The following is a 27,991-nucleotide window of genomic DNA, read 5'->3' on the forward strand; positions in this document are numbered from 1 at the left end:
CATAATGCAGCTTATTGTTGTTTTTAATGTTAGCACGCACACACAAAAAAAGGATACAGTATGTGGGGCGGGGGTGAGGAGTTTATGTTTGCATAGCCATAAACTAAAGTAGAGACAGAATAGGACACAAAGATATAAATGTATATCTACAGTTCTGACCCCAGCATACAGCAGTCAGTCCATCTGTCAGTCAGTAATAAGGTGGTGTGCCCAAAGAGGAAACCGTAGTGGGGAACAGTTGTGGCTCAGTGTTTTAAGACTTTGGATCTTTGCTACATCTGGACATAGTTTAACAGTCACCCTTGTGCCTAGTCAAAAACTTGTTTTCAACTTCATAAATAAGGTCCCCTGATTTCGTTTCCTGGGCCAAATCCACACATTCCCAGAAAATATATATGTAATGTCCTTTGGATGTAAACTAGATTAATGTTATATTACTGCATACGTTTGGGTAATGGGGAGTATTTCCAAGAGGCATTCACTCAAGAGTCAGTCAGGAGCAGGGAAAGGGTAGAAAAAACACTTTACACAAGGGTACGTGTCTCATAAAAAGGTGCAATCTGTAACAGTCAAAAGTGCTCTCCCTGCTTTGTAATGGTATAGTTTTGTATCCCATTTATATTTGAGGGTAATTTTGAAAAACTAAATCCTTAAAAAGGTGCACATATAAAACAAATCAGTCAATAACTGTATTTTGCAAGTGTGATATATTTTTCTGTATTTTGTCAGTACTGTTATACTAAACTTGAAAAAAATGACAATTTACAGATTACACCTTGTGGAGTGGATAAAATCCTTAAAGCAGCAATAGATAACATAATACTGTCTCAAAGAGAAGGAAAAAATAAAAATTCCAGTGACATCCATAGTTTTTTTGTTCCACCAGAGACCTGCACATCACAGACCATGGTGCAAATATTGTAAAAATAAATACATAAATACATACATGGGTAATCCATCCTTACATACATACACATATTGTATCATAAAATAAGAGAATTATAAGATAATTATAAAATTCATATGTACAAATGCATAGTCCATATGCGTCCAAGAATGAAGTTTCCTCTCTTCGTTTAGGGTTTTGTTTGGTGTGTTCGTTTTTCCATGTGGGTTTGTGTAATGTGGGTTAGAGTCCGTGTGCGGTGGTGTGCATGGCACTTACTGTACAAGAACACAGGGGTTACACACCGGATCGCTCTGTGCTGTTTCCTCTTGTCTCTCCTCTAGAGTCAGTGAGTTATTAGTGGGTAAAAGTTCACAGGTCAAAAGTTGAGAGGTACGTGGCCAGGCGTGTCCGCGGTGTCTGGTGTGCGTGTCCGGAAGAGCTGTGTGAGTGCGAATACGGACGAGATGAGCACGGTGCAGCGTTTGGCGAGTAGCCTGACCCCGTCACTCTCCCCCTGACCCTGTCCAGACCCAGTGAGGCTCGCACTCTTACCCCCAACCCCGGCACCAGTTCCAGCTGTCTCAACAGCCCCGACAAACTCTCGGTACAGACCCACTATCTCCTTCAGCTTGTCCATGGCCTCCTGGCCGTCATCGTCCTCGTCCCCATGGACCAGACTCGCATTATGGCAGACGTCACAACCGGGGCAGGGGTTTGTTCGCAGGCAGGCTGCCGACAACTGAACCAGCGCACTGAAACTGTTAGATAAAGAGCGCAGGGCTTCATCGGGAGCCCAGCCTACCCGTGTGGCCCTCTGACACCCGGATGCCAATCGTCGAGCCTCTGCCTGGAGAAGACTCCTTTCAGCCTCTGTCATGGCGGCGGTGCTTGTCCCAGTACAATTTGGGTCCGGTGCTGGGTTAGTACTGCCTTCAGTTCCATTGTGATTGAGGTCAGGTTCTACTTTTATGCCTGTGATATCCTGCTTTGATTCTTGAAATGATGTTTGCTGGGGTTGCTCAAGTGCTCCCCTCTCTAAGACCAGCAGAAGTTCGTCTATGTCTTGACGTAGGGAGGCAAAACCTCCCTTCAGCCCACCATAATTCTTGTTGGTAAGTGTACGAAGAGGACCACCAAATGAGTTTGTGGGGGAAACCGGACGTGAAACTAAGGGACTGAGTTCAGAGGAGGCAGTGGAGAAAGTAGAGAGCGGGCGAGGGTTGTCCCTCAGCAGTGACAGAATATTGGGCTTTGCAGGGGGTGTTATAGGAGAAGAGACGGTTGCGGGTCGGGCTGGTTTGGGGCGCGTGCGGCGGGAGAACTCGTAAACGGTGAGCTCCTCGTCAAAGCTTATACCATCCTCGGTGTCTCCACTGAAACAGTTGGCGTAAACGGTGCGGCAGCCACAAGCCTCCTGGTGCTGTTGTGGAGGAGTAGTGTCAGCGAGCGATGAGGTCGGTGAGTCACCTCCAATTTGCATGCTGGACACACCTCCCAACCCCACTGCTGAATGGGCCCGTGACTGAGGCTGCTCCGATGAAACACAGCCACTGTGTGCACTATTCTCTTTAAAAGTCAGATCAGAGTGGGAGTCGTTTATCCCATTGGCCTTTTTCATGTGTGAGGTCACTTCCTGGGCCTCTTTGATGGTGGCTATGACAACCTCAGCTCCATCCTCTAAAATGCTCCCTTTCCCTCCTGATTTTGACATCACGGTCTCTTTTTCCTTGACAGGGGTCTTGTTTAAGTCTGATAAACCGCTGGCTACAGACAAACCAGAGCCAAATCCAGATGTGTCTCCATTGATGGAGCTAGTGGAGGGATAGTCCAGAGTTCCCAAAATCTCCTGGGAACGGGTCATGTACCAAGGCAGAGCCTGGATCTTCCCTCTCAGGGCAGAAGCTGGCAGTCTGCCTCCCAGGCTGGAGGAGCTGGTCCTCAGGTCTGATCCTGATCCAGATCTTCCTGGCTCTCTGCTTTCAAGGCCCCCAACACCTTTGGAGTTGGTTGACGTGAGGGAGGTGGTAAGGGCGAGAGGTGCATCTGAATTTTTGGGTGACAGGCTTTCATGACTCAGAGAGACCCTCCTGGATCCTGACTGGACGCTGCCATTGCGGCTGCTCCAAGGGTGGATCCCATTTGGCGGACTATCCCCAAAGATCCCTTTGCTTGGATCAGATGGGGAGACAGGAGAGCTAGAAGGTAGTGATAAGGGGTGGAAATTGATGGGAGAAGTGGGTTTGGGGGGCACTGGAGGTGGAATGGCTAGCTTTGTACCTGAATTAGAGCGAGGGATAGGGGGTAGGTTTAGTGGCTTTCTTTTCCCCTCGACTTTAGTAGTTTCCTTTTCACCAGGAATGCATGCTTTGTCATTGGAAACAACATGCGCTCCATTCTCATGCGTCAGATCTTTACTCTTTTTTGGGCTGTTTCCTTGCCTTTTCGTCTTTTCCTCTGTCTGCGGTGCTGTAACGGTGCTGCACCGCACTGCTGTGATCAGGGGCGATGAGAGAGGCAGTCCACCTGCTCCAGATGTGACAGATTTGAACTCCATGGTGTCTGGCTCCATTTCAAGAAGTTCAGAGGACAGACGTCCAGAGGCATCCCCGTTACAGTGGGCATATGATCGCCCATGCTGTGGGGATTTGGGAGGAATGATTTGAGGTTTGGGAGGCAGCTGGGGCTTAGGTGCCAATAGCGGTTTGACTTTAACTTCAGGTTTCTGAGATGGCTTTGGTGGGCTGGGCTGTTGGTTGGTTAGTTGATTTGTTGGGCCTTTAAGCATCTCCACATCTCTCTTGATTTTAGAGGATTTGGCTTTACTGGCAAGCGGGGAGGATGGCTCTTTACCCAGGACAGCTGAAGGACCGTTCCAGCCTCCACTTAACCGATTAGCATTCCTCCGGTCAGCCAGCTCAGCGTCTGTGAGAGAGAGACAAATCGAAAGGAAAGGACAGAAAGAGAAGGGCATCAGTGGATTTACACCTCCTTTAATCACATTAATCTCTCAGTGTTGTCGAATGTTGCCACCACATAAAAAAAATGAAAATACAACCATAGACAAAGGACCTTAACAAAAACGTGGCAAGGACAAATTGTCTTATTCATTTGCAAAGTCATAACAAAACATACTAGTTCCCCACGTAGGATTCGCCAAAGCTTAACGGCGGGTTGCGAGGCCTTCTTGAATTATTTTTAAAAATATATATAGTGTACTATATCGTAGCATATAATTAATTTCTGTGAAAAAAACTAAATCAATTTGTTCTTTTTAAAGTTTGTGTTATTCTTTAAGATAATCCTTCAAATATATCACAGGTCAAGGGCATGGTGAAGACCTGACCTGTGAATCTATATTCACAGAGCCTTCCCTCTCTGCTAAACAGCCTCATCCTGCATTAGAAAAGTACGCAGCCAAAGAGCTGATAGAACAATGGCTAAAGCGCCAGGGAGAAATAAAACACTGAATTTGTCAACAAAGAAGCCTATTAAGTATGTCTGATTGTTAAAATAATATAGATAAAGAGCTTCCTGCAGTTATTGCGTTCACTATTTGGGTTAATTGTACAGTTTATGAGTTGTTCTGTACTGTTATTGTTATGCATTGAATATATTATGAAATATGTCCCTTAGTCAGGGATCGACAGTTTACTCAATGATACAAACGGCGTCCCTTAAAGAAAAAGGTTGAGAACCACTGCTGTAAACAAACCTGATAGATCAGGAACTGGAGGAGTAAATCTCTCCTGTGCATCAAAAAACTCATCTTCAGACTCTGAGGCAGTCTCTTTGACCAAAAGAGCTGGTTTGGGATTGGGTGAAGGTGTCAGGAATAGAGCCTCTTCGTCCTTGGAGAGGCGCTGCTCAGCCTGTGATGCTCTGTCCACAGAAATTGAGCTCGTCCTCACTGGGACTTTGGGAGGGATCTTTTTCTTTCTTTTAACGGGTGATTTTTCAAAGGGTATGCTGTCAATCATTCTCAAATCTCTCGAACTAGGTATCTTAGAAATGCGTCTGAGTCCCTCCACTTCCAGCTGTTCCTCCTGCTCCTCATCATCGTCATCGTCACTAGTAGCCTCAGGCGGGCTAGGGAGGAAATCAGCCTTGGAGAGCTCAGCAAAGCAAAGACAAGAGTTGTCGTTGTTGCGGTAATTGAGGTTGGTGGGCCGCACGGGCCCTTGATGGCGTTTTGGCTCCAGGAGGTAGGGGTGGTGAACGTCCAAGCCTGGTAGGTCCTCGCTTGTGCGTGGTCCACGGAGCTTATCCGCACGCGATGGGGCTTTGGCTGCAGCGCTGCTCTCCTCCAGGGCGGCACTCAAGGAGCCGCTGGACAAGCTGGAGAAGCTGCTGGTGACCCGTGGGTCGGTGTGGTACCACGTGGTCTCCAGGTTCATTTCTTCGTCCATAATACTGAATTTACGCAGACCACTTCCTGTCGCTCCTCCTTCCTCTTCACCCTCATTTTCCGTACCTTCTGTTGTCACTATTATCTTCACTTCCTGTTTACCTTTATGGTCCTCTCTCTCTTTCCTTTCCTCCTCTCTCCTCTTCTCTTCCTCCTCTCTCCTCCTTTCTTCCCAGTCCTGACTTGCCGGGTCTGGGCGTTTGTAATTCTGGGAATCCATCGGGTCATCCTCATCTGTTGAGTCATCTGAGTCACTACAGCAGCGAGACACATAACCTAATAACACCAGAAAATGACACACACAATATGTTAGTAAGTTGGGTAGCGCAGGATATGTTTTAAAATATTGTATTATATTACGTGCTTGGCTTTTTCTAACGGTACCCGTACTGGCTGGTGACATACATCAGTATGTGATGTGAAAATATAGCTATCAAATGGCCAAAAGCCAGAAAGTTATTTTTTAAAGTGAAACAGTTTTTGCTCACTTGATAGGGATTCATAGCACACGCCCTCTATTACGGCGAACCTCCCACACACACCTTCTTCAGCAGGGATCCGGTGCACCCTCACTTTTGGGCGCCCCAGACGGAAGACATTGACACTGGGATCCACAAGGAGTTTGCAGTAGCCTCCCAGCAGACACCCTAAGTCTTTGGCTGCCAGAGAGTCCATCAGTAAGGCAAATGGCTGCAAGGGGGGGAGGGCATTGCACAAGATAAGGTAAAGTGATTACAGCCAAAGGGTAAGGGAGAAAAGACAATGGAGGGGGAAGAAAGAGGGAGAGAGAGTCACCTTTGAGTCCAGTGAATTAGCTTTATATAGCGACCACACACCCCCTTAGGCTGTATACTGGAGGAGAAATGCTTGACCTATATTTACTCGAGCGTGATCTGTGGCGTGAATACGGTGCGGTGAGTGAATATCCATTTTTTTTAACTGTGTCAGTGCACGAGTGCCTACGTGTTTATGAATAATAGAGTCTAGCAACTCAACGTCTTCCTCCTTACCTTCATGTCGTGCAGTGAGATGCGCAGTAAGCTGACTTTGTCCGACTCCGACAGCAGCTCCACTCGGCTGATGCTGCTGAACTCCACCAGTGTTGAGATCATGTTGAGCTTGTGGTTGATGACCTGACTCATCCCATACTTGGCTCCCACCAGCAGGCTGACCAACACCTCCCGGTCCTGAAGCTGAGTGTGGATGAGAGTGAGTAGAGTTATATAATGAAAAACCAAATGAGCAGAAATGAGGAGGAAGAGGTGCCAATGTGTTTTGATATGGATGATAACATCTGGGGTCATTCTCAGCCGGATTTGTTGAGCATTTTGAACATGTAATATAGATCCAAGACTGAATTATAATCATGTTATATCCCTTCCATTCATGTTATATTGAACCCTCACCATCATCGTAGCTGTGTAGGACCGTCCCCCATATGAAATGAGCTCTCCCAGCTGAGTGAGGTAAGCCAACCGAGCCTGACTTGCAGAAATGACCTAAAACACAGCAGACAAAGAAGAAGAGAGAGGAATAACACTGAGGCAGACAGCAAAGAATGAAAGAAAACCAGAGGGATGTTATGGTTGACTCACTGACCAAAACAATTTCTCTCCACAGAGAAATGTGCTCCACTTATTTCCCCAGAAACATAACCCAGACCTACTATTCCCTTTTTAATTATCCTCCCGCCCACCATCTATCATCCTCCCAATCTGCTGTCACTTTAAACCTCGGGGGGATTAGCAGTCACTGCAATTGTCACCTAAAATGTACCCTAAAAGCCACTAGTAAACTGTCACTATCTATCTTTTTTACGTCTCACGATGCGTCCGTCAACTCATCCTTCTACCTTCTGGCGTGGCTCTAGCAGGGACTGGATCTTTTTAAGGTGGTAGCTGATGGCTTTCCTCAGGTCCTTCTCCCTCATGTTGCTCAGTAGTGTGGGAGAGATGAAGCTGTCCATGCCAAACTCCCTCCTGTCATCACCACACACACAGAGGAAGGAAAATCACACTGATAAAGAGGAACTCTGAAGCCTCAACGCCTCCTAAAACTGGAAGTGAAATTGAACTACACCCCACATGCACTAAGGACTTGAATGAGTTTCTCCAAAACCAAGTAAATATTGGTGCAGCATTTGAAAGGCGGAGGGAGGCTGGGACTGAGCCAGCTGTCTTATGTGTTTTGATACTTGTGTTTAAAAGCTATTTGTCAGGTTACTACAAGAATTAAATACACATATGAAGGTGAAGGTGAAGCTGACATAAGCTTTTCTACATATCGAGCCCTATTGTTGTGTCTGCAATGTAAAATGTAATAATGTGGTGACATATTGTTAAATATTCAGTCTCAGGTCTTAACACTGAGGTAATCAGTATGCATACCTTACAGCAAGTACGCTTTTACATTAAAACCAAATACAAACTTTACTGAAAATGAAAAAATAAAAAAGCAGATTGAGATTTGTGCAGTAGACATTTCTGCTGATGTTGTTTTTTTCCCCACAGCTGCCACTAGATGCTACTAAACAGCCATATTTTAACTGAACTGTAACCATCACTGCATCATCAGTTTAATTTGAGGTGGAAAAAATCCTGCGTCTGCGATGCGCAGAGAATTTATAACTGCAATGACGTATATAATCATATCAATCTATGACCGGTGAGTCAGTGAGGTGCTCTTTTGGGAAATGGATCTGTGCTTACGCAAGTATGTGCATTTATAGTCAGTGTGAAGTGTCAAGTGTGAAAGAGAGAGGCTGGGAAAGAGGGAAAATTGAAAAACCCAATAAGAAAATTTGATCCACATACAGGAAATAGAGCAAATTCGAACCCTTGCGCACACATGCAAAACATTTTCCAATCACATTAATAGATTAGGCATTTAGAGTGCACCCTTATCCCACGCAAATTATAATGATTGCAGCAGTAGAACAAGCTCAAACCCTTAGATCCCCATAAAACCCTTTAATAATGAGGAGTGCTGAAGTCAGGGCCGTAGTGTCCCTCCAGTGTGACCCTAAAAAGACTTGCACACACAAGCACATACGACTCACGTAATGCTCTTGATAGAGGCCCTGGTCTGTCCACAACTATCTAGTCTCTCGTGCATGTGCAGGGCAGCCAGGCGGAGCGCGGTGTTGCACTTCATCTCTACAGCGAAACGCTCCAGCAGCACGTCCCCGACACTCTGGAAACACAAAGTCAAAGCATAATGCATACAGACGTTACAAATACACATGCACACTACAGTAAACACAGCCGTGTACAACAACTGAAAAGCAACGTATCAGCATTACACTTCAAGTCAGACAATGCAAAATACACAGCTCGTGAGCATCTTTAAGAGTAAACCAACACTGGGACCCCCAATGTGCCACTCATACTGCAAAAACAAACGCAGCAGGAGGCAAAGACTCCTCATTAAACAATAAATCATCATGACATAAGTGGCACTCCCGATGCTTTACTGTGCAACACAAATATGCACAGACTAACTGTGGCTTTGAGGCTTTTCATCCAGGGTTGAAATCTCATAGCTGAGCTACATCACAGCTCGTATGTGACTGTATGCAAGAGTTCTTTGTTAAAGGGATAGTTCTGGTGTTTCGAAGCAGGGTTGTGTGACATGCTTATCAATAGTCAGTGTCTAACCTACAGTAGATGACAGTCGACGTGCCCCCATTTTGGAGAAACAGACAGGAGTATAGAGCAAATCAATACAGTGCTGTGGACGGGGGCAGCAGCAAAACGTATTTTAGCCACCTAAAAGAAAGGCTCACCTAAAAAAAAAAACGGTATCCTTTTAAGTGTACGCTATATTTAGAATATTTTCCGACGGCGAACTGAAGTGAAAGGGAAACTTCTCTATGCTGTTTTTGTAAATGGAGTCTGGTGGCTTTGAAAAAAACATAGATACGTTTCAGTTCAGTTCCCTGTCGGTAAGGGCAAGATAAAGCGGTGAAAATATTCTAAATGTAGCGTACACTGAAACGGATATTAATTTTTTTCAGTGATTCTTTCTTTTAGGTGGCTAAAATACGTTTTGCTGCTGCCCCCGTCCACAGGACTATATTGCTTTGCTGCTGTGTCGGTATTCCTGTCTGCTTCTCCAAACTGTGGGCATGCTGACCATCATCTACTGTAGGTAATACACTGACTATGGATAAGTACCTCATACAACCCCACTTCAAAACACCCAAACTATCCCTTTAACTTACACAATGTTTACAAGTTGATACAAGGCCACAGTAATAAATCGTATTATATAAGAAAGAAACAGGGAGCGGCTGCATGTTAACTCCTAACATCTGATCAATCATGATTCTGGCTCTATTATTGGAAGGTTTTTTTGCACGCTAGAAGAAGTGTAAATATCTATACATGTAGCTACAGCTACATTTGGCAAGTGGGAACATAGATTTTTTTACATGTACGTAAGGAGAAAGGGACAACACAAAGTCTCTTGCATAGACAGAGAAGGAGACAGATATAAATTCATACTGTAGGTGAGAGAATTGGCTTCTCTGACCTGTAAAAAGAGGTACTCAAAGGTAGAGGGGTCATCCTGCAGCAGGTCCATGGGGTCTCTGGGGATGAAACACACCCTGAACAGACATCTGTAGTCATGGGAGTCTTTTTTCTGCACCACCTGGTGAAGACAAAAACAATAGAGGTAAATTACACCTAATATGAACCTCACATCCACAACTCCAGTGTGTTTGTGTGTGGATTAGTGCATCCATCCACCGTTTCCTTCACCTTCTGTATGAGCTCGTCTTCGTGCAGCAGCAGCAGTTTGGTGATGCTGTACTGTTGCTCTAGCACCAGGCCGAAGTACTCGATGGCCCGGATGGACAGTTTATCCTTCAGAGTCAGCACAATGTCCTGGATGATGAAAAAACAACAGTTCAGACCCCTTAGACAAACATGTTCCATCCCTGTCTGCTGATGGTACACGGCCAGCCCTCTCAGTTTCACTTTGGCTGTTAACACAAATACAAAACCTGCGTTCATGAAAACAACAACAGATATGGTCCTACTAGGGGTGAGCTACTGACCCAATTATCTACCTCCTATCTCATTATGATGATTGTAAACAGTACAACTCTCAGTCTGCAAGTGCCCAACTGGACATAAAGATGATATCTAGAGTTTTCTTAACAGAAAACAAAATCATTCAGGAGCTATCCTTAAGCATGACTGCTCAGTTAGTTAGTCACAAAATCCAGCTCTGCCCTCCCTTACCAAAAAGACGTTTATTCAAGTGTACTATTAGTATACTTCATTAAACTTAAAATAAGTATACTTTATACTTGTACTTTCGGGTTACTTTTTGTATGTACTTATCAGAGATGTACTTAACAAAAGTATACATAAGTATACTTGGCTCATACTGACAAGTATACAGAAAAGTCTAAGTATACTTGGCTTATAGGTCAACTTGTACTTAATCTTTTGATCAAGATATACTTAAGACAAGTATAATTAAGTATTCTGGCCTACAGAAAAGTATACTTGGCTTGTAGTTGTGCTTACTTTTTGATAATGTAGCCTGTTAAAGTGGGTGAACAAACAAGTGCTTCATGGCTCTGAATCATAGCACACTTTCCTCCTCACTTTTAAATGTTGCATAACTTCCTCCTCCACAAGCAATATAATGAATATATTTTTTTGTATTATACCACCATTAAGAACAGCTACAACAGCTACAGCCTTCCCACACTCTAACACCCTTGGGGCAATCACAGAATAACTTGTGTAGTGGGCTTAATTACAAAGTACACCCACTGATTTCCAAAAAAGCCTTTCAGTACTAGATCCACTGTTTGGTCTCATATTGCTTATGAGAAACTGAGGGTGCCAATGATCAGAGCTTCTGAGGACACAAATGTAGGCAGTGCGTTACAGTAAGATAGGTACATTCAGCTTATTCAGCTTGGTATCGGTTTTGTCATATAAATGAACAAATAGAAAGTAGCTTCTCATTAGTTTTCATAGGGCGTGCTGGTATTGACAAACATGTCAGCCGCCTAAGAATGATGCTGCCACCTTTGGGGCCGGCCAGTAACGAGATGCATCATCCAATTACCCATCTGCCATGCAAGATTCATCAAAAGTGACCCAGTAGTGTAGCAGTTATGGCCTTTTAATAAAGCTTTAGTTCCCAACTTTTTTCTCTTGTGACCCCTCATCACATGTTACAAATTTCGCTCTGAGGTGGCCTCTTCAATCAAAGAGTGATTTTACTTTTCATTTTGTAAAATTACCCAGTAAGTTTTGAGTAAAATCATTGATTAGAAAAAATACTAAACAATTTTATGCAGCAGAACTACTGTATATTTCTTCTGCTTCCCAAATCTGTTTACTCATCACCACTCAGATTTATCTTGCGTCCCCATGGAGGGACCCGACCCCCATGTTGGGAACCACTTGGTGATTTGTGGTCAGGTACAATTTTCCAATAATTTGCATGAAAAAAAAAGCAAAGATTAGAGGAACATCTTATAAATTAACCTGTTTGGCGACCCCTCCAATTTAGACACTGATTTTAAATAATCAAATTCTAACTTTCCTTTTTCAGGACACATCCAGTGCAAACATTCTTATAATTAGTTATAATTGTTGGTAACATTGCCTCTCTCTTCTTAGATTCAATATCCAAAACCTGTTTAATACACACCTTGACGGTGGTGCTGCCGTCAAACTTGAAAGCCTTGGTCTGCCCGTTCTCTAAATAGACTTTTAGGACATTGGGCAGGAAGAGAAGAGAGTTTCCCTGATGGAGAGACGAAAGAGAGAGATATCATTGTGGTTAGACAGAAATCAATTTCAAACGGGGGAAGATAAAATAGGAAAAGGGAGCATGTCATCATAGAAAAATAAAGACTGATGGAAAGAGTAAGAGATCCAGAGATGTGAGTCATTCATCAGTGTCTCACAGCAGCCTTCATTCTGTGGTAAGTAAGGTTTTCCCACCTGAGTGTGCCCGTTGACCACCACCTCCTCTGCAAAGCGCACTTTAACTGGATTACTCCTCAGACGGGCTCTCTTCTCCGCCGACATGATGGATGACTTGGGATTCTGCAACACAAAGACACCCGCCAGCGCCATTATGCGATGGGCTGGACCACGGACTTAGAAGCACGCGCACTAAAACAAGTGCAATGACACAATTAATTCTGAGACCAACAAACTTTGAGACACGAAGCCGTAATCAAAACGGTCGACACGCACATATTTACATTTGCACGTCACCATCTACAAGCAATGTGAAGGCAGTTAATCCTGTCAGAAGACACGGGTTTACAGTCACATGCTTGAGGACACACAGAGCTTATGTCTTACAGTAATGAAGGATGGTGTAATGACTCTTTGTGAATGTGTGTGTGTTTGCGTTGACGTGAGGTCGTCAATGTCTTCTTTGTACTCACTGTCATGTGCCGCAGGATAGTCACATTGATGCAATCCTCCAAGTCCCTGGGCGGAGAAACAATACATACATGCAAAATCACACAGAGATACGCACACAAGAGAGATCATTATGCTGCGGTCCAGCTGTCAAGTAAGCACTTTCTCCTCTGACCTTTCCCCTAACTTGCTAAGACTTTCTTTCACACACCCGCTCAGACATGAATCAGCCACACACACTCTCAGAAATGCACTCCGGCAAACAACTATGACAGGGCATTTAGTCACTGGATGGACCGGACACACTGGTAGGATGACACACTGGTCCTAGTGACTAACTGGCTTCTCATCGTTCACAAAAAACTATTTAAATACGTGTTTTTAAGTCATATAAAATGAATTAGAATTGATATATATATTACATTTTATTATAGATAGATAGATAGATAGAGATTAGTTAGCATTTATTCTCACCGTAAGATGATTTCCACCTGCTCAGCGCTCAAATCCTCCAGCACTGTATCATTAATCTGCAGCACCTGGTCCCCTGGGTACAGTATCCCATCTGCAGGACTCCCTACACACACACACACACACACACACACACACACACACGCACACAATGAAAAGAGTGAGCGCTTGCATAAAACAAAAACCCAGCTGCACACGTGGGCTTGCACTTTCAGTTCAGATAAAGGGAGATATACACACAGATGCAGGCGCACACACAAAATGACACATATGGTTATTCAACATGGCTGACTCAACAGTGTTCAGGATGTGAGGGGTTACAGTTATTCTGGGTCTCATCCAGCTCGGCTGCGCTCTGCTTTCTCTAGTTATTTATACTCATTTGTCTTCAGGCAAGAGAGCACGACTGAGGCACAGCAGTTTCAGCTTACTCCAACATACCCACACACACACACACACACAGACACACATACATAAACATACTAAGTGTATGTATGCGTAAACACAAACGCACATTGCACACATATTTTCACACACCCCGAATGACTAGCAAAGCCCCGTCTGTCCCTGATTTTTGACCCACTGACGGCATCCCACACTGTTGCAAGCTTACACACACACACACACACACACACAGACAAGCCAAGCCCAGCCCGTCACCCTGTCAAGCTTTCACTTCAGCTCTGCCAATATCCTGATCTGTGCGGTTTTTCAAGTCCCCTCCCTTCCTACTCTTTCTTTTTCTTCCTTATTCCTCATCCGCCACTTCACTCTCACAGTTTTTTTTCACAATTTGCACTTTTAGTTGTCGTCTCTTGGTCTACCTGCTGGCATCTTCTCTCTCTCTCTCTATTAAATCTTGTCTTCTGTTATCACTTCTCTCTACCTTTTGGCAGCAGATAGCAATTACAGAGCTGGTGGCAGGGTGGGACCCTTTATCAGCTTCTTTTACTGGATAGACATAAAAGTATTGGATCTCTCTCTCTCTCTCTCTCTCTCTCTCTCTCTCTCTCCCCCCTATCAGAGTTACCTAAATGAAAAGTGATTGAATTTAGAGAGGATGAGCAGGTGGCTCTGTTGTTTCTGTGCGTTGTCTGGCTCCGTGCCCTGCAGTTTGAATTCCAGGGGAGAGTCAATGTGTGTGTGTGTGTGAGCGTGAGCGTGTGTGTGTGTGTGTGTTTGTGACAGAGTGTGTAAATCTGTCTTGCTGCAGGCGGTGCACTGTTGCATAAAGCAGGAGGCCATTTGGAGGCAGGAAACAAAAACACTAATTGCAGTTATCCACCTAGACAAACAAACCCCCCACCACCACCACCATCACACACTCCCCCATGTACCTGCGGCGACGTCCCTGACCAGCAGGGGTGCGTTTGTGGTGAGGATGAAGCCATGTCCAGTACTGCTGTCCAGGACCGCGTCCCTGGTGATCTGCAGCGTCAGCTTGGCCTGGAAGTTCTGATTGGACAGACTGTTGGAGCGCTGCGACCTCCCGTCGCCTAGCAACCGCTCTCTGAGGAGGTCAAACAGGGTTAACAGGTTACCGGTCTGGAGACTACATCATCATCATCAAGAGATAAATTTAGGCAGCTGAAGGGTGAGACAGGTCACTGCTGTGTCCCTGTACGCTGTCAACTTTCATCACTTTGTTCAGGAAATCTTTTTCTTCTTTTACAAATCATTGCCTTCTTTATTAGGCAGACTATTACAAAGTAGTTCAAGTTGTGTTGCTGTGAAAATTCAACTTTTCCACTTTAGTACTAACATAACACAGCAAGAAAGATCTTGACTGATGACTTTTAGAGATTTTGGAGCTGAAAATAACTACATTTTCATCGATTAGTTGGGCATCACATTTCGCCTTAGCCCAAAGTGACATGTTGAAATAGTTAATTTTGTTAAAATAAGAATAAAAAACTAAAAGAGATTTGGTTTACAATGATACAAAATAGAAAGAAAGCAGGAAATACTAAAATTTCAGAGACTGGTATCTGCATATGGAGGAATTGTTTTCATTTTTGCTTTAAAAGTGACTCAAATGATTAATTAATTACCAAAATAGTTGCCAATTAATACAGTATGTCTGTTGACTTATCGCTTAATCAACTTATCTTATCATTTCTAAGACACTTATAACCATAAAACAACAAGGATAAGAGTCTGCAGCCATGCTAGTGGCTCTGTGATGCTGTATACTTTGGCACAGCAGTGCTTTGAGCTAAATGCTCTCAATGGCAGTTTTATTGTGCTGATGTGTAGCAGGTATAATGTTTACCATGTTCAGCATCTTAGCTTAGCATGTTAGCATTTGCTAATTAGCAATAAACACAAAGTACAGCTGAGGCTGATGGGAAAAGTTTTATAGGTATTTGATCATAAAACAAAATACAGCAAAAATCTAAATTTTGACCCAATGATGGTGTTATACTGTATATATATATATATATATATATATATATATTTACTATACAAAAGTTAAAAGTAGGGATGCAATTGGGCCGAGCTATTCAATTCAATTCTATACTATATACTGTAATTTTAATTCCTGTTTAAATTTTGACCAATTTCCTGCTGCATTAAAAAGGTTTACACTTGAATTGTAATTCCCATCAATTTTGAAGATGTTTTACCAAGTTGCTAGTGTACAATTTATTATTTTAATCATAAATAACAATTCAGTACATTTATATCTATGTATTTATTTGTTACATTTTGTTTTATAAAGTTAGTAAAGCAATGTTTAAGTCAAGCCGGATGTTTCCTTACACATAAAAGAATGATGCCCGTCACTTCCATACAGTCAGACATACGTACATCTTAACAATTAAACACCGGTATCAGATCAGTTCTCGGTATCGGCCGATACCCAAAGCCCAGGTAGCGCTACCGGTATTGAGACTGAAAAAGTTGAATCGGTGCATCCCTAGTTAAAATATCACCAAAGTTATTGCAATTCATCCTCTAGGGACCTTGAATATCTGGCCAAGTAGTCGGGAACCAGAGAACAGAGGTCACTGTTCATATAAACTGCTATACATCATCAGCTCAGATGCACCCTGTGGGAATACACAGTATCTGTATATGTTGTGTTTAAATCAGCGACATCCTCTTGAAGAGGCCTGCTGCTGTCCAGGTCAGCTGCTAGTGACAGGGTGAGACTTTTTCCCAAGAATGACGAACAGGGAGTTCACTGGGCTTCCTCTGCACTGCCTCATCTGCTGAGAATGAGAAACCACTTTGTGGACAACAAGGGAATGAAGGGCTCTTGAAAGCATATTTGTGGTCAACTGCGGGGTGTGTTTGTGTGTGTGAGAGGTCAGGTTTTTGAATATGTACTCAGCTATGTGTCTGAATGTGTGTGGGGAGGGTTAGCTGGTATGTGTGTTCATAACAGGTTAAGAAATCAACTTTTTATAATGATTTTTAGGTTCTCTTTTTCGAGAGAGCAACACATTTCCTTCGCTAAAACACACCACTTGTAAAGCTACATTTTTTATATATATCTTAAATGATATATACCACACCTCCCACACGTCTTCTCCACTACAGAATCTGGCAGCAGGCCTAGAAGTGGATGATGCTGTTTTCTCCACTCTCTACCCCCAAACTGGATTGTTTAGTTGTTATTTTTTTTACTATTTAGCTGTTGCCGCAGTGGTTTGTGTGGGGTCGGCATTTTCTGCAACTATTGGCTGTGTGGTGCCAACACTTTCTACTGCATGCTCACTTGTTTTCCCATCAAAATCGACTCCATTTTCTCACTCAGATGCAAACATTGGAGCGACCCCACAGGGAGTATTTTTCATTCTTTGGCCTGAGCTCTGACCCTTGTTCTTTCTGTTTACCTGCTAAGCGACTCTCGGGTACGTCGTATTATTGTTCCCACCACCTGCTGCACCCGACTGGCCCTCCGAGCTGGAGACCTGCTCCTACATCGCTCCTTCTCCTCCATTTATCTAAAGAGACAAAGAAAAGAGAAGACTATGAGCTGCAGACATAATCCCAACAAGCCGAACACGGCGAGATAAGGAGACGTGGAGAGAGGATGAAAGGATTTGAAGGGAGAAAATAAGTTAGAAACAGTGTAGAGTTTAGCTCTGTCTTGTTGGGACTGTGCATTCAGCACCAGAATTCGGCTTCAGCTAAATTTGCATTCGCTCTGTTTTTATATTCAGAGCATGTAGGCTGCCTTGAATGCGATGAATAATCAGATATGTGAACAGAGCAGGACAGGCTGAATGAAAAAAAAGAGAGGGGTGGAGAGTAGTCAGCATGAACAACAACACATGTCACACACACACATTTGCCTAAATGATCTGATTCTCAACAACAACTGCACCATCACACAATAACAGGATTCACAAAGAGTTCATATGCAACAGTCTGCATGTTCACTACAAACCTGCAGCTGTGCACTTTCTGCTCCGCCTGCCCTTTAAACAGGGGGACATAATGAAGAATGGAGGGCTCAGTCAAAACCCCAGGGAGGCAAAGCTGGTCAGCACTGAATCCGTACCAAACCTCAAGACTTTACCCTCAACTGTGTTTTGTTTCTGTCAGCCAATCAATACGCTGGCATTGAGCGTGTAAAGCCTCTGACAATTCCTTGACAGGGTTTATTATCTATTTTTGAAAATATGCTCTATAAGGGGTTGCTGCATTATTCATGTTTCTTTTGTGTTTGATGTAACAGCAACAAAAGATTTTAGAGGGCAGAGATGTGAAACAGATTTCAGTGTGTTTTTGATTATTTTGAAGCTGTTTCATTTGATTGTGGCATTACGGTGATAAGATATTGTCTCGTGATGTATTTCATCTGCTGTTCATATCTATATTGGACTGTTTCACATCATGAAGCAGAGAAAAGGGACGGGAAACTTTGGCAGGGACGCGAAAGAGTAGCGACCCAAACCTGATCAATACGGCTAACGATGATGAATGTGCTCCTGAAACCTAATGATCCGTACCTTGGCCTCGGCAGCCAGCTGCAGAGAGCTTAGTTTGATCAGCTCTCTGAAATATGGAGGAAACCTCCGCAAGCCAAGACTTTTGTGAAGATCTTAAAAGAAACAGTTTTCTGGCCATCGGCCACACTTGTATGAGGCATTTTAAAACGTGCCTTTGTGGAGTGAGGAGGAGGAGGAGGAGGAGGAGGAGGATAAAATCATTACAGTGTAATGACTTTATTGTACTTTAAGTTCTGACTTAAGGGAAAAATAATACACACTGCATTGCAATCGATAGAGGACATTCTGCTGTCGGTAAAGTCGCATTCACGAGAGAGAATACAAGACTAATTTGTCTTTTCTTTTGCTGTAAACAATCAGAATCTCCAACAGATTTCAGCTCGTCTCTGTTGAAGTGATCGCTGGTTGTAGGCCAGCGATGACCAGCCTCCCTCGGTAGTAGTAAAGCACGCAGTCAGTGTAGGTCTGTCCTTTAAGAGGATTAGAGGCCCTCGTTCTGCACGGGCCCACACTGGTCAGGGTGTCACTTTAGCACCTCCCGCTGATCCGGATTGAGGCAGATTGATGTGGATGAGGAGGGATGAGTGAGGCTAGGTAGCTGACAGCTGCACGGCGTGATTATTGACACAACGGTCATGAACCATGTTTTGACTGCTAATAGAGACTTCCTTTGCATTGTGTGGGATGTGAAGCATGCTTGCAGGTGTAGGTGGTTTGCATGTGTGTGCTGTAGTGCTGCAGTCGGTGCTGAGTCAGGTGACAGTTTTTGCTGTCACTCTCCTTCTTTCTTAATTTTATTTTCTCCCCTCTCTCTTTCTCTCTCACCCTCTCTGTCCTTGCCGAGTCAGGTAGTCGTCTCCAATGACAGTCTCTCTGGGCAGCAGCAGCCAGCTATTTTTTATATACATGCACATCCTTATAGCACTTGATTCAAGGGTTTACCATCTCACTCTTTACAATAACAGCCCACCTTTATAACTTTACTAAAGCAGATGTGTGTATTAGTGTATATGGTTCGACCCTTGAAATGCATTTTTTAACAATGAAATATTCTAAAAGTAAGGTATTTCACATCAATTAAAGGTGGCAAGCTTCTGGAAAAGAGAAAGATTTGACTTCTCAAGATACCAGCACTTTCAGGAGCTCCAATCTTGTCCACATATTTTAAGAAAAGCAGCCCATTTTTAACTGAAGACTGTGAGAGCGTGACTCACCGTGATGTGGCTTGTCTCTTCAGGACTCCAGAACACAAATACCCTCTCGCCCTCTGAGACATCAGCTCTGCAGCCCCTCCAGGATTGGCTGAAAAGAGGTGGAGGGGGGTCCTTGTGATCATCAGGGCCAATCCCAATCTGGCGCGGCCACCTGTGCAGAGCGGAGCAACGCTATCAGGGAGAGCTGTCAGAACCCATAAACAAGATGCATACCACACGACGAGTTTATAATTAGAGCGTGAAGCGGCCAGTTAGTCTGATTAAGTCAGATCAGCTGTCTCTGTCTCGGATTTTTAACCTATTTATAAGGAAACAGAACCATATTCCAGTTGATGTTTTCAGAGTGAACACGCAAGTCAAGCGAAGCAGATGTGAGTCCAAACCAGCTATGTGGTTGTGGTTTTCCAAGAGGCCCCTCCTCTGGTCCCCAAGGCTCTCTCTCTCTCTGTGTTTCTCTGTCTCTCTCTCTTTCTTTCTCTGTGTTTCTCTGTCTCTCTCTCTTTCTCTACTCCTCCGCAGCCTCAAAAGCACATGGCGATGTGGAGACGAGGCACTCCATCTCCGTCTGCTTGTCTAAATTAAAATTTCATATCGCCCAGTTCAGTTAACAGTTCTTACTGGGCTCGCTCTAAAAGCAAAGAGGACAGACTGTGAATCTTGATGTGGTGGAGGGAGACACGCTGCAGGCAGACAGAGATCTTGGCCAAAGATAAAATAGGACAAGTCTTTCATATGAACACCAGGGCAGATATGGTTGAAACCTTAGCCGGCCTCTGGTTTTGGGGAGAAAAACAAACTTTGTTGTGAAAAGCCTGGCTGTTGAATTAAGACAGACACTGAATAAACAATCTTGATCTCATCTAAAGGAAACCTCCTCATTTTGCACTTGAATGTTGATCTGCGAAGTAAACTCTCCCTCCCCAGGGGCTTTCATGTACAAAAGGGAACAGAAATCCAGGAATTGATAGTCCCATCTGTGCAGCTCTCCCATCAGGCCCTGTGTCCTGCACACAGAGCTCTTTCACGAGGCCCATGTGTCCCAGTGAAAAAGCCAGCAGAAGACCTAGACCCACACAGACTGCAGGGCACATGAATAATGCATGGGGCTAATGCAGCTAGCCTCCCGACCGCCTCCTTCTACCACTTTGCCAACACGGGTAACAAGAAGAGCGGAGCTCAGAAGAAGAGAGACACACAGGAAAGACGTATGGGGGTTGCAGAGGTGAGGAGGAGGAGGAGGAGAGAGAGAGGGGAGGGGAATCTGAGGGGCTGAGAAAAGGGGAAGGGATACAGAAAAGAGAATTGGTCTAGGCAAAGAAAAGAGAGAAAGGACAGGATATTGCAGGGGGGAGGAGGAAAGGGGGGGAATTTTAAAGAGGGTGAAGAGGGCAGCGGCAAAGAAACAGGAGAGAAAAGCTGCAGGAGAAGAAAAGAAAGAACAAAAGTATCTACAGTGAGACGTAAAGGAGTCTGTCCACAAGGAGCAGCGGGGGAAAAAAAGCTGATCAATGCAGCATTTCTCCGCCACCTGAGAGCACACAAAGCCGGGCGGCAGACATTGATGAATGGTTAAATAAATAAATAAATAAAACAGCAGACCTGTAGCATTGTTACATCGCTCATGTTGTTTTACACGTCTGCACTGTTTTTATGGCATCTGAAATGAAGAGGTTGTTCCGTCTTTCTAAGGATGTGACAGCATTTTCAAATCCAAGACGGTAAAGCCTGGTGATGAGTCCGCTCCTAATCTGGTTCTGAATCAATAGTAATCGTGATTCCCGTCCTCCACTGTCCTTAAATCCCCAAGCTGCCCACAAACGCAGCTCATCAGCAGGCCTCAAGTCCAGCCTTTCACTCTTTCTCCCTTCTCTCCTCCCATTATAATCTTTACTATGCATGGAGAATAATTGTTTCAAGTGTTGTTAGGTGATGATGTATCTATCATATCTCTCTGTTTCGATGTCTGTCTCATTTCCCCGAGACAATGTCCACCCCTCTCTGCTCATTTTGCCCACACAATGTCTCTCTGTCTCGGACAAAACAGTCCGTTATTCAATCCTGACGGCACAGTGGAATGAGCACACATGCAGTTCATAGACGTACTCCAGTCTCTACTCAGGGGTTGAGAGGTGGCACTGAGCTGGCAGCTTCTGTGCAGCCAGCTGGATAGAAAACAGCCCAATTAGCACCGCTGAGCCAGACCGGGTCACGGCGGGTCACACCAACCTGGACAGGGCCTGCATGGTGAAGTTGCATGAGGACACAAAGTGGGAGAGAAAATGCCCAGATACAGCTGCTGTTCTGCTAAATAACATAATCCGAGCTAATGGATATGACAATCTGACTGACGGGATGAATTTTTCAGTAACAAACTTAGATTCTTGTCAATCAGCTCTCCGCACTAATAAATGACAGAAAAGACTGGGACACTCAAGCGCACACACAAACACACACAACTCACAGGGCTTAATATGATAAGCAAGTGGTGCATTACACAATTGGTAACCAGATTCCAGCAGAAGCGTTGCTCTATGACTGAACAACAGCTTTTATTTAGAAAGGACCAGTTGGCTGTTATTGACGTCTTGTTCTCAATCTGTCACACACACACGCAGAAACACACACACACCCTCCAAGCGAAAATGACACACCGGATACAGCTGCACCACATGAGGTGCAGAGTATCAGCAGCAGGGGTCGGTTCAGCAACTCGACAATTAATTTTGGCTCACAGTCGCTGCCAACAAAGTTGGACACAGAGCTCAGCGGACATTTAGTCACATCTTGGCACAAAATATTGTGTGTGTGAATATCTGGACGACTTGAGGTGAGAGAGATTTCGATTTATGTGAGGCAACTGGACTGCTTCAGATTTCATAAATTGTTAGTTGTAAATGTGAGGAACAACAAGTAGAGCAGACGATAAATACTACAAAGTTTCATCTTTGTTTTGCAAAAAGCTGCAGACGAATGAAATACAGATGATATGCTATTAATTCAGTTGTTGACCCTCGTGGGAAGTTAAATTAATGTAAAGGTTCATAGACGATGCATTGAACAGGCTTCAGAAGAAAAGTATTTATATGATGATTCCCAGCTAAAATTTGAGACACATAAAAATGTCAAGGGAGGTTAGGTTACAAAAGCCAATTTAAATATTTTACACTCATCAGAGATTATTTTATGCTGCAAATAGTTTTATGCATTTCATGATCTTATTACATTCAGGTTATTGTGAAACATCATGGTCACAAGCAGCTTCTACAATAATCAATCAATTTGAATTTTGGATAGGAAGCTGATAAGATCTCACCACGTTACACTATATTCAGCTTTGATCACTTCGTTAAATGTACTAATATTAGTCGTATATCTTAAAGGTGCTCAATTCTAAACTCAGAGCATATAAATTAATTAGTTGCGTTTATCATCTTTTCAGAAATTCCTTTTGTGTCTGTGACAATTGTCAGACAAATAGGCTGCAACAAAAGACATCACAGTTAAAGACACAGACATCAGACAGCATAGAGCCCCACAACAATATCACCGGCAACAATCCAAATAATCAACAAAATGCAAGTGACACGACGACAACGAGGACGACGATGACTACACTACCTTCATCTTGATGGGAACTACTCATATTCATCATAGAGGGGATGTGTTATACATCACTGAGGATTACACACACCCTTTCCTCACCATTTGGTACAGACATTTGTGCTCCCCAAGAGGACAAATCAAATAACTATATAGTGATATACCCTGACCTTTCCTCTCGTACTACCAGAAGGTCAAAACGTTCACTTATCCAGTAAAGTATCTCTAGATGGATCGGCACAACATTTACAGGCATCCGTGTTTCCCAGAGGATAATGACTTTGGCGATCCCCTGACTTTACTTCTAGAGCCACCAGCAGCTTAGAAATCTGTGTTTTTTATTGCAATGTCTCGACAACTATATGAGATGGATTGCCATTCAACTCTCCCTCATGATAAATCTAAATACCTGAAGAACTAATGACATTCCCATCAGCCTCAGCTGTACTTTATGTTTACTGCTATATAGCAAATGTTAGCATGCAAACACACTAAACTAAGATGATGACACAGGTAAACATTACCTGCTAAACATCAGCATGTTGTCATTGTGAGCATGTTAGCATGCTGATGTTAGTATGTAGCCCAAAGCAAGTACAGTCCAGCCTTACAGAGCAGGTAACATGGCTGCAGACACTGTTTATATTGTTTTGTATTGTCCTGTTTTCTTGTGGTGTTGTTTGTATTTGTATAAAGGGCCTTATACAGTAGGGACGTTGTAAAAAAGCTTAGGCTTTACAGACTATGGCTGCGTCTGAAATTCCATACTAACATGCTATTTAGTGCACTATGTGAGATATTTTAGTATGTCTGAAACCTTGGTGTGAAACCAATAGCACGTGAATTGCATTAGTTTCCGGTGAAATATTACAGTATGCCACGCTGGACAATACGGCAGCATAAATATCCCACAATGCAATGCAGTAGTGGCGACAACTTCCATAACGGATGTTGACGGACAGCTCCAATAACGCTTCAATTTAACTGTAAGTATAAGATTCTACTTTGCTAGGCGTAATATATATTTAAAATTAATTCAGACTTTGATTCTCACAAACCGTCGTTTCGGTCACATGAGGTTGGCGCGGGTTACCATGGTTATACGTCTCCAACCGGCAAGGAGGCTCTCAGGAAGTGACGACGTAAATTACTCCGAAAAGATACATACTACTGTTCATTCACTATGTTGAACGATAGCATACCGCTTGAGGATGTAGGGCATAGTATGCGATTTCAGACAAAGCCCTTTTCATTTCCATTCTGTTGCTATAGGCAACAGCTTTGGTCCAAGTTTACTTCCTGTCAGCGACTGCATTAACGAACTTTGCAAGAGGAATTACAAAGGGGTCTGTTTATAATGTTTATGTTGTCAAGTTTGAAAAGGTCTACATGCTGTGTACATGTGGCATTTGTCCATGCTATGTATTCCACTTGTCCCTGTGAAAATAAAACATTAAAATAAATCATCTTGCACTGAAGTCCAACAAAGAAATAACAGTATTACAGTAAACAAACAAGCAGCTTGGTGGCTTGTTTAAGTCTGTTGATTGCCACAGTTGCTTGTTGTGTTTCGCTGGTTATTTCTCCATCCTCCAGACATAATCACATCTCCCGCTCTTCATCCAGGCTGTCAGCTCATTCCATTAGCATTATGAAGACAAGGGCTCGCCGTGTGTTGCTCATTTCATTTCCCCTTTCATCAGCGACCTGGCGAGGCTTCAGGTCCCCTGTGCACTATTAAATAATGGGTCTTTTTGAAGATTAATAGTGCGCTGTGTTGTGTTACAGATCTCTATCGATGGTTCTGATGGTTCCGGAGAGAGACAGACAGACAGACAGCGAGACAGAGAGAGAGAGAGAGAGAGGGGAGGATCTTTGGATGCTAGAGGATAATAGATGTTGCAAGTCTGGGAAAACTGTCTGCCTCACTTCTTCTGTTGCTGTCTGAGCCAATTTCCTTCAACTCAGTGATCCTTCAAAAACTGCCCAATAGAAGGTCTTATCTTTAAGTAACAGTAATATGAGGGCAGCCAGCGAGCCGGCAGCTACAATAGGCCTCTGGGCTCTGGAATAATACTTACATGTAGCTACGGCACGACTTTAATATTTCATATCACAGCGAAGAATAGAGGAGGATAAACCTGGTTATACAGAGCTGACAATTTACTTATAGGCTTTATGATTTATTTTAAGGCTAATCATACTCTTAATGTTTCACTATATGCTCATAAATAGAGTTGGCCTACATTATGGCGCTATTGCCAGTCAAATGTGCCATCACCATGGAGCTGTCACATCAATGAGGTCACGTCTCCTTTTTTCCTCTGCAGGAGCAATACTTGTACAGTTCGAAGGGAAAAACACACAGTATATCCGTCTGTATTGTCTCTATAGGCTATCCACTGCCATTATCATACACCAGTGTAACCCCTGACCCGTGAATATAATTGAATTTCTTTACTGAGAAACACCAATATCGATTGATCCAACAGCTTCCAGTAGCCATGTGGTTGAAACAATAGGAATCAAATTCCTGAACGGCTTCAATTATCGATTGATCCTATATGATCAGTTGGTCCAGGCATTGGGCAGGAGCACCAAACACCAGCCCAGCAACCCAGTGTGCCCTGGAGACATGAAGCTAAGACTAAAGAAGAAGAGAGGGGGAGAGGATGGCTGGCTGGCTGGCTGGCTGCAGTAAGTGGGACAGAGCAGAGGAGCAGTCAGCGGGGAAGATCGAGGCTATAATGCAGCCAAGCCATGCAGGCATCAAGGCTTTCCTGATATGCAAGTTCTGCCTGTCGTGTACTTTCCTCAGGCAGACTGACCTCGGAGACATGCAACTCCCATCACATGTTGGAGCATAGGCCTACATCCCTGAGTCATAAGCACAAAGCCTGCAGCAGTGGCAGCAGAGCACAGCAAACACTGTGCACTACAAGAGTGAAAGCAAAACACATGAGCATCCACAGCCACTTCACATATGTGAAGTGGCTGTGGATGCAAAACACATGAGCATCCACAGCCACTTCACATATGTGAAGTGTCTGTGGATGCTCATGTGTTTTGCTTTCACTCTTGATAGCCTATAGGCTGCTTATCACTAGGCCAAAATGGCATTCATTCATTAAGAGTGCGTCTGTGTGTGTGTGTATGTTCAGCTTTGGCAGCTGCATATAAGATAAGATAAGATAAGATAAGATAAGATAAGATAAGATAAGATGAACCTGTATTAATCCCGGTAGGAAATTCAGGTGTCAAAGCAGCAACATCAGCAAACAGAGTGAAACACAGGAGAGGTAGAGCTATACAAAAATTATAAAAAAACAAAACAATAATAGAGATATAAAAGATACAGAGTGAATGGGTGAACATAGTGTGTGCAGTCCGTCAATAAATAAATGTAATATGATAATGATAATATACAAAAAAATATATTTTTGGGAGGTATATGGTTGAGGAAGAGTTGTGATAAGGTTTGGTTTATACCTACGTTTTAACTCCGGATGGATATGTGGGTTGTAAATAAACTTGGGATGCTGTTCATTAATTTAATTTGGGATGTAGATAAATCTGAGATATTTTATATATTATATTATATTATCATTCTATGATATATGAGTTATAAGAGGAGAAGTGAGAAAGGAGTAGGGAAATATAGGTTTTACTTCTACCTATTCCTTTTTGGACACTATTACACTTTGTTAATATTTTGTATTTGTTTTTATTTTATGTTCGAAATAAAGTCTTTCATTCATTCATTCATTCATTCATTCATAATATGCTAAAAAAATGTATAGAAATAATGATAATAATAATATGATGCTGTTAAAAAAAATACTCAATGATTAACTTAAGTGGTATAACACGTGTTTAAATGGGAACCACAAACAGCGGTCGTATTAAATCATGTCATGCATTAAATGAAGGCCCCAGAACAGCAAAACGCATTGTTCCGGTCTAGTTGTGTTGCGCGCTTGTCATGCCTGGCACGGCACGGTGAAGAAGAGCGCATGAAGAGAAGAAGAAGAGAGGCTGCTTCTGGCCAAAAGGATATGAGCAAAGAAAAGAAAAAAAGAAAGGAGAAGCGGCTGTCCCAGGGTGGCTGCTGCACATCGCCTACGCCCATTCACAATGTGCGTGTTTTACAACCCCAGACTGCTGCTGGCTACCTGATCCATCAGGATTTAGTCTGTTCGTTTCCAATCTGTAGCTAGTGACGGTGATTTCACTGCGCATATACGGCAGCGTGGAGCTCCACTATCACTATATATAACACATGTGTTTATGTAGAATGATGTGGTACAAAAAATGGCCATAACTCAAATTCTGTATCCATTTATATTCACAACAATGTAGAATAACTAGCCTATATACGTATAGGCTATTGACCATCGCTCATAAATGCTTTATAATAGCCCTTAGAATAATCAATATTTACCATCGCACTAGATGAAACACTATAACTCTGTCAAATCAGTGGCCATGCTGGTCAAAATCAGGAGGCTAAACAAAGAAAAAAAAAAAAAAAGGTCAGTCTTTTGTTATACCTTTATAATCTTAATCGGATTTAAATCTCTCCATCGCCTCCCTTCAAATAGTGACGTGTGTATATAAAGCCTGCAGGCGGTGTGAAAACCACCATCAGGTAAATTATTCATTTTCATGTGATAATAAAAATCAGTTCCAATGGATGCAAGGTGCAGGCGTGTGCAGCCCTTCACCCAGACAATAACACCGGGAAATACCGAGAATGAACTCACCTAGTTTGTCTGAGGAGGAGACAGACTGGACCTGGAGAGTCTGGGAGGGTTATCCCCCAAAATGATGCGGAGAATATGAGAGGAAACGATGTTTGATCCTCAGAAATATCCGCTGCGTCCTCCTCCCAGGCCGGATGATGATGGTGATGTGATGTGTGTGTGGGGGGTTTGGCTATATGCTGGATGCTGTCATCGTACTGGGACTGCTCTCTCTGCCTAATCCTCCTCGGCCCTGAGCTCAGAAATAACCCACAACCCCCTCCCTCTGTTCTT

At 43.3% G+C, this 27,991-nt stretch overlaps 1 protein-coding gene across 3 annotated transcripts; it reads right to left on the minus strand.

Annotated features, from left to right (window-relative positions):
* Positions 1 to 7: 7 nt before the first annotated feature.
* frmpd1b (FERM and PDZ domain containing 1b) lies at positions 8 to 27,962 on the minus strand. 3 transcript variants are annotated; one of them, XM_074648977.1, is made up of 17 exons: positions 27,719 to 27,962; positions 19,356 to 19,506; positions 17,020 to 17,130; positions 14,515 to 14,687; positions 13,181 to 13,283; positions 12,730 to 12,775; positions 12,275 to 12,379; positions 11,979 to 12,074; positions 10,058 to 10,183; positions 9,828 to 9,947; positions 8,353 to 8,486; positions 7,147 to 7,273; positions 6,701 to 6,793; positions 6,305 to 6,487; positions 5,837 to 5,984; positions 4,602 to 5,570; positions 8 to 3,811 (listed from the first exon to the last, which is right to left on the minus strand). In XM_074648977.1, exons 3-17 carry the CDS (start codon positions 17,124 to 17,126, stop codon positions 1,266 to 1,268), a joined length of 5,076 nt encoding a protein of 1,691 aa, XP_074505078.1. In that variant the 5' UTR covers positions 17,127 to 17,130; positions 19,356 to 19,506; positions 27,719 to 27,962; the 3' UTR covers positions 8 to 1,265. The 3 variants fall into 3 exon arrangements, with proteins under 3 accessions (XP_074505078.1, XP_074505076.1, XP_074505077.1); XM_074648975.1 differs by having other exon boundaries at positions 5,783 to 5,984; XM_074648976.1 differs by lacking the exon at positions 19,356 to 19,506 and having other exon boundaries at positions 5,783 to 5,984.
* Positions 27,963 to 27,991: the final 29 nt, after the last annotated feature.

Source organism: Sebastes fasciatus, chromosome 10 (assembly GCF_043250625.1).
Source record: "Sebastes fasciatus isolate fSebFas1 chromosome 10, fSebFas1.pri, whole genome shotgun sequence".
In the NCBI taxonomy this organism is placed as follows: Eukaryota; Metazoa; Chordata; class Actinopteri; order Perciformes; family Sebastidae; genus Sebastes; species Sebastes fasciatus.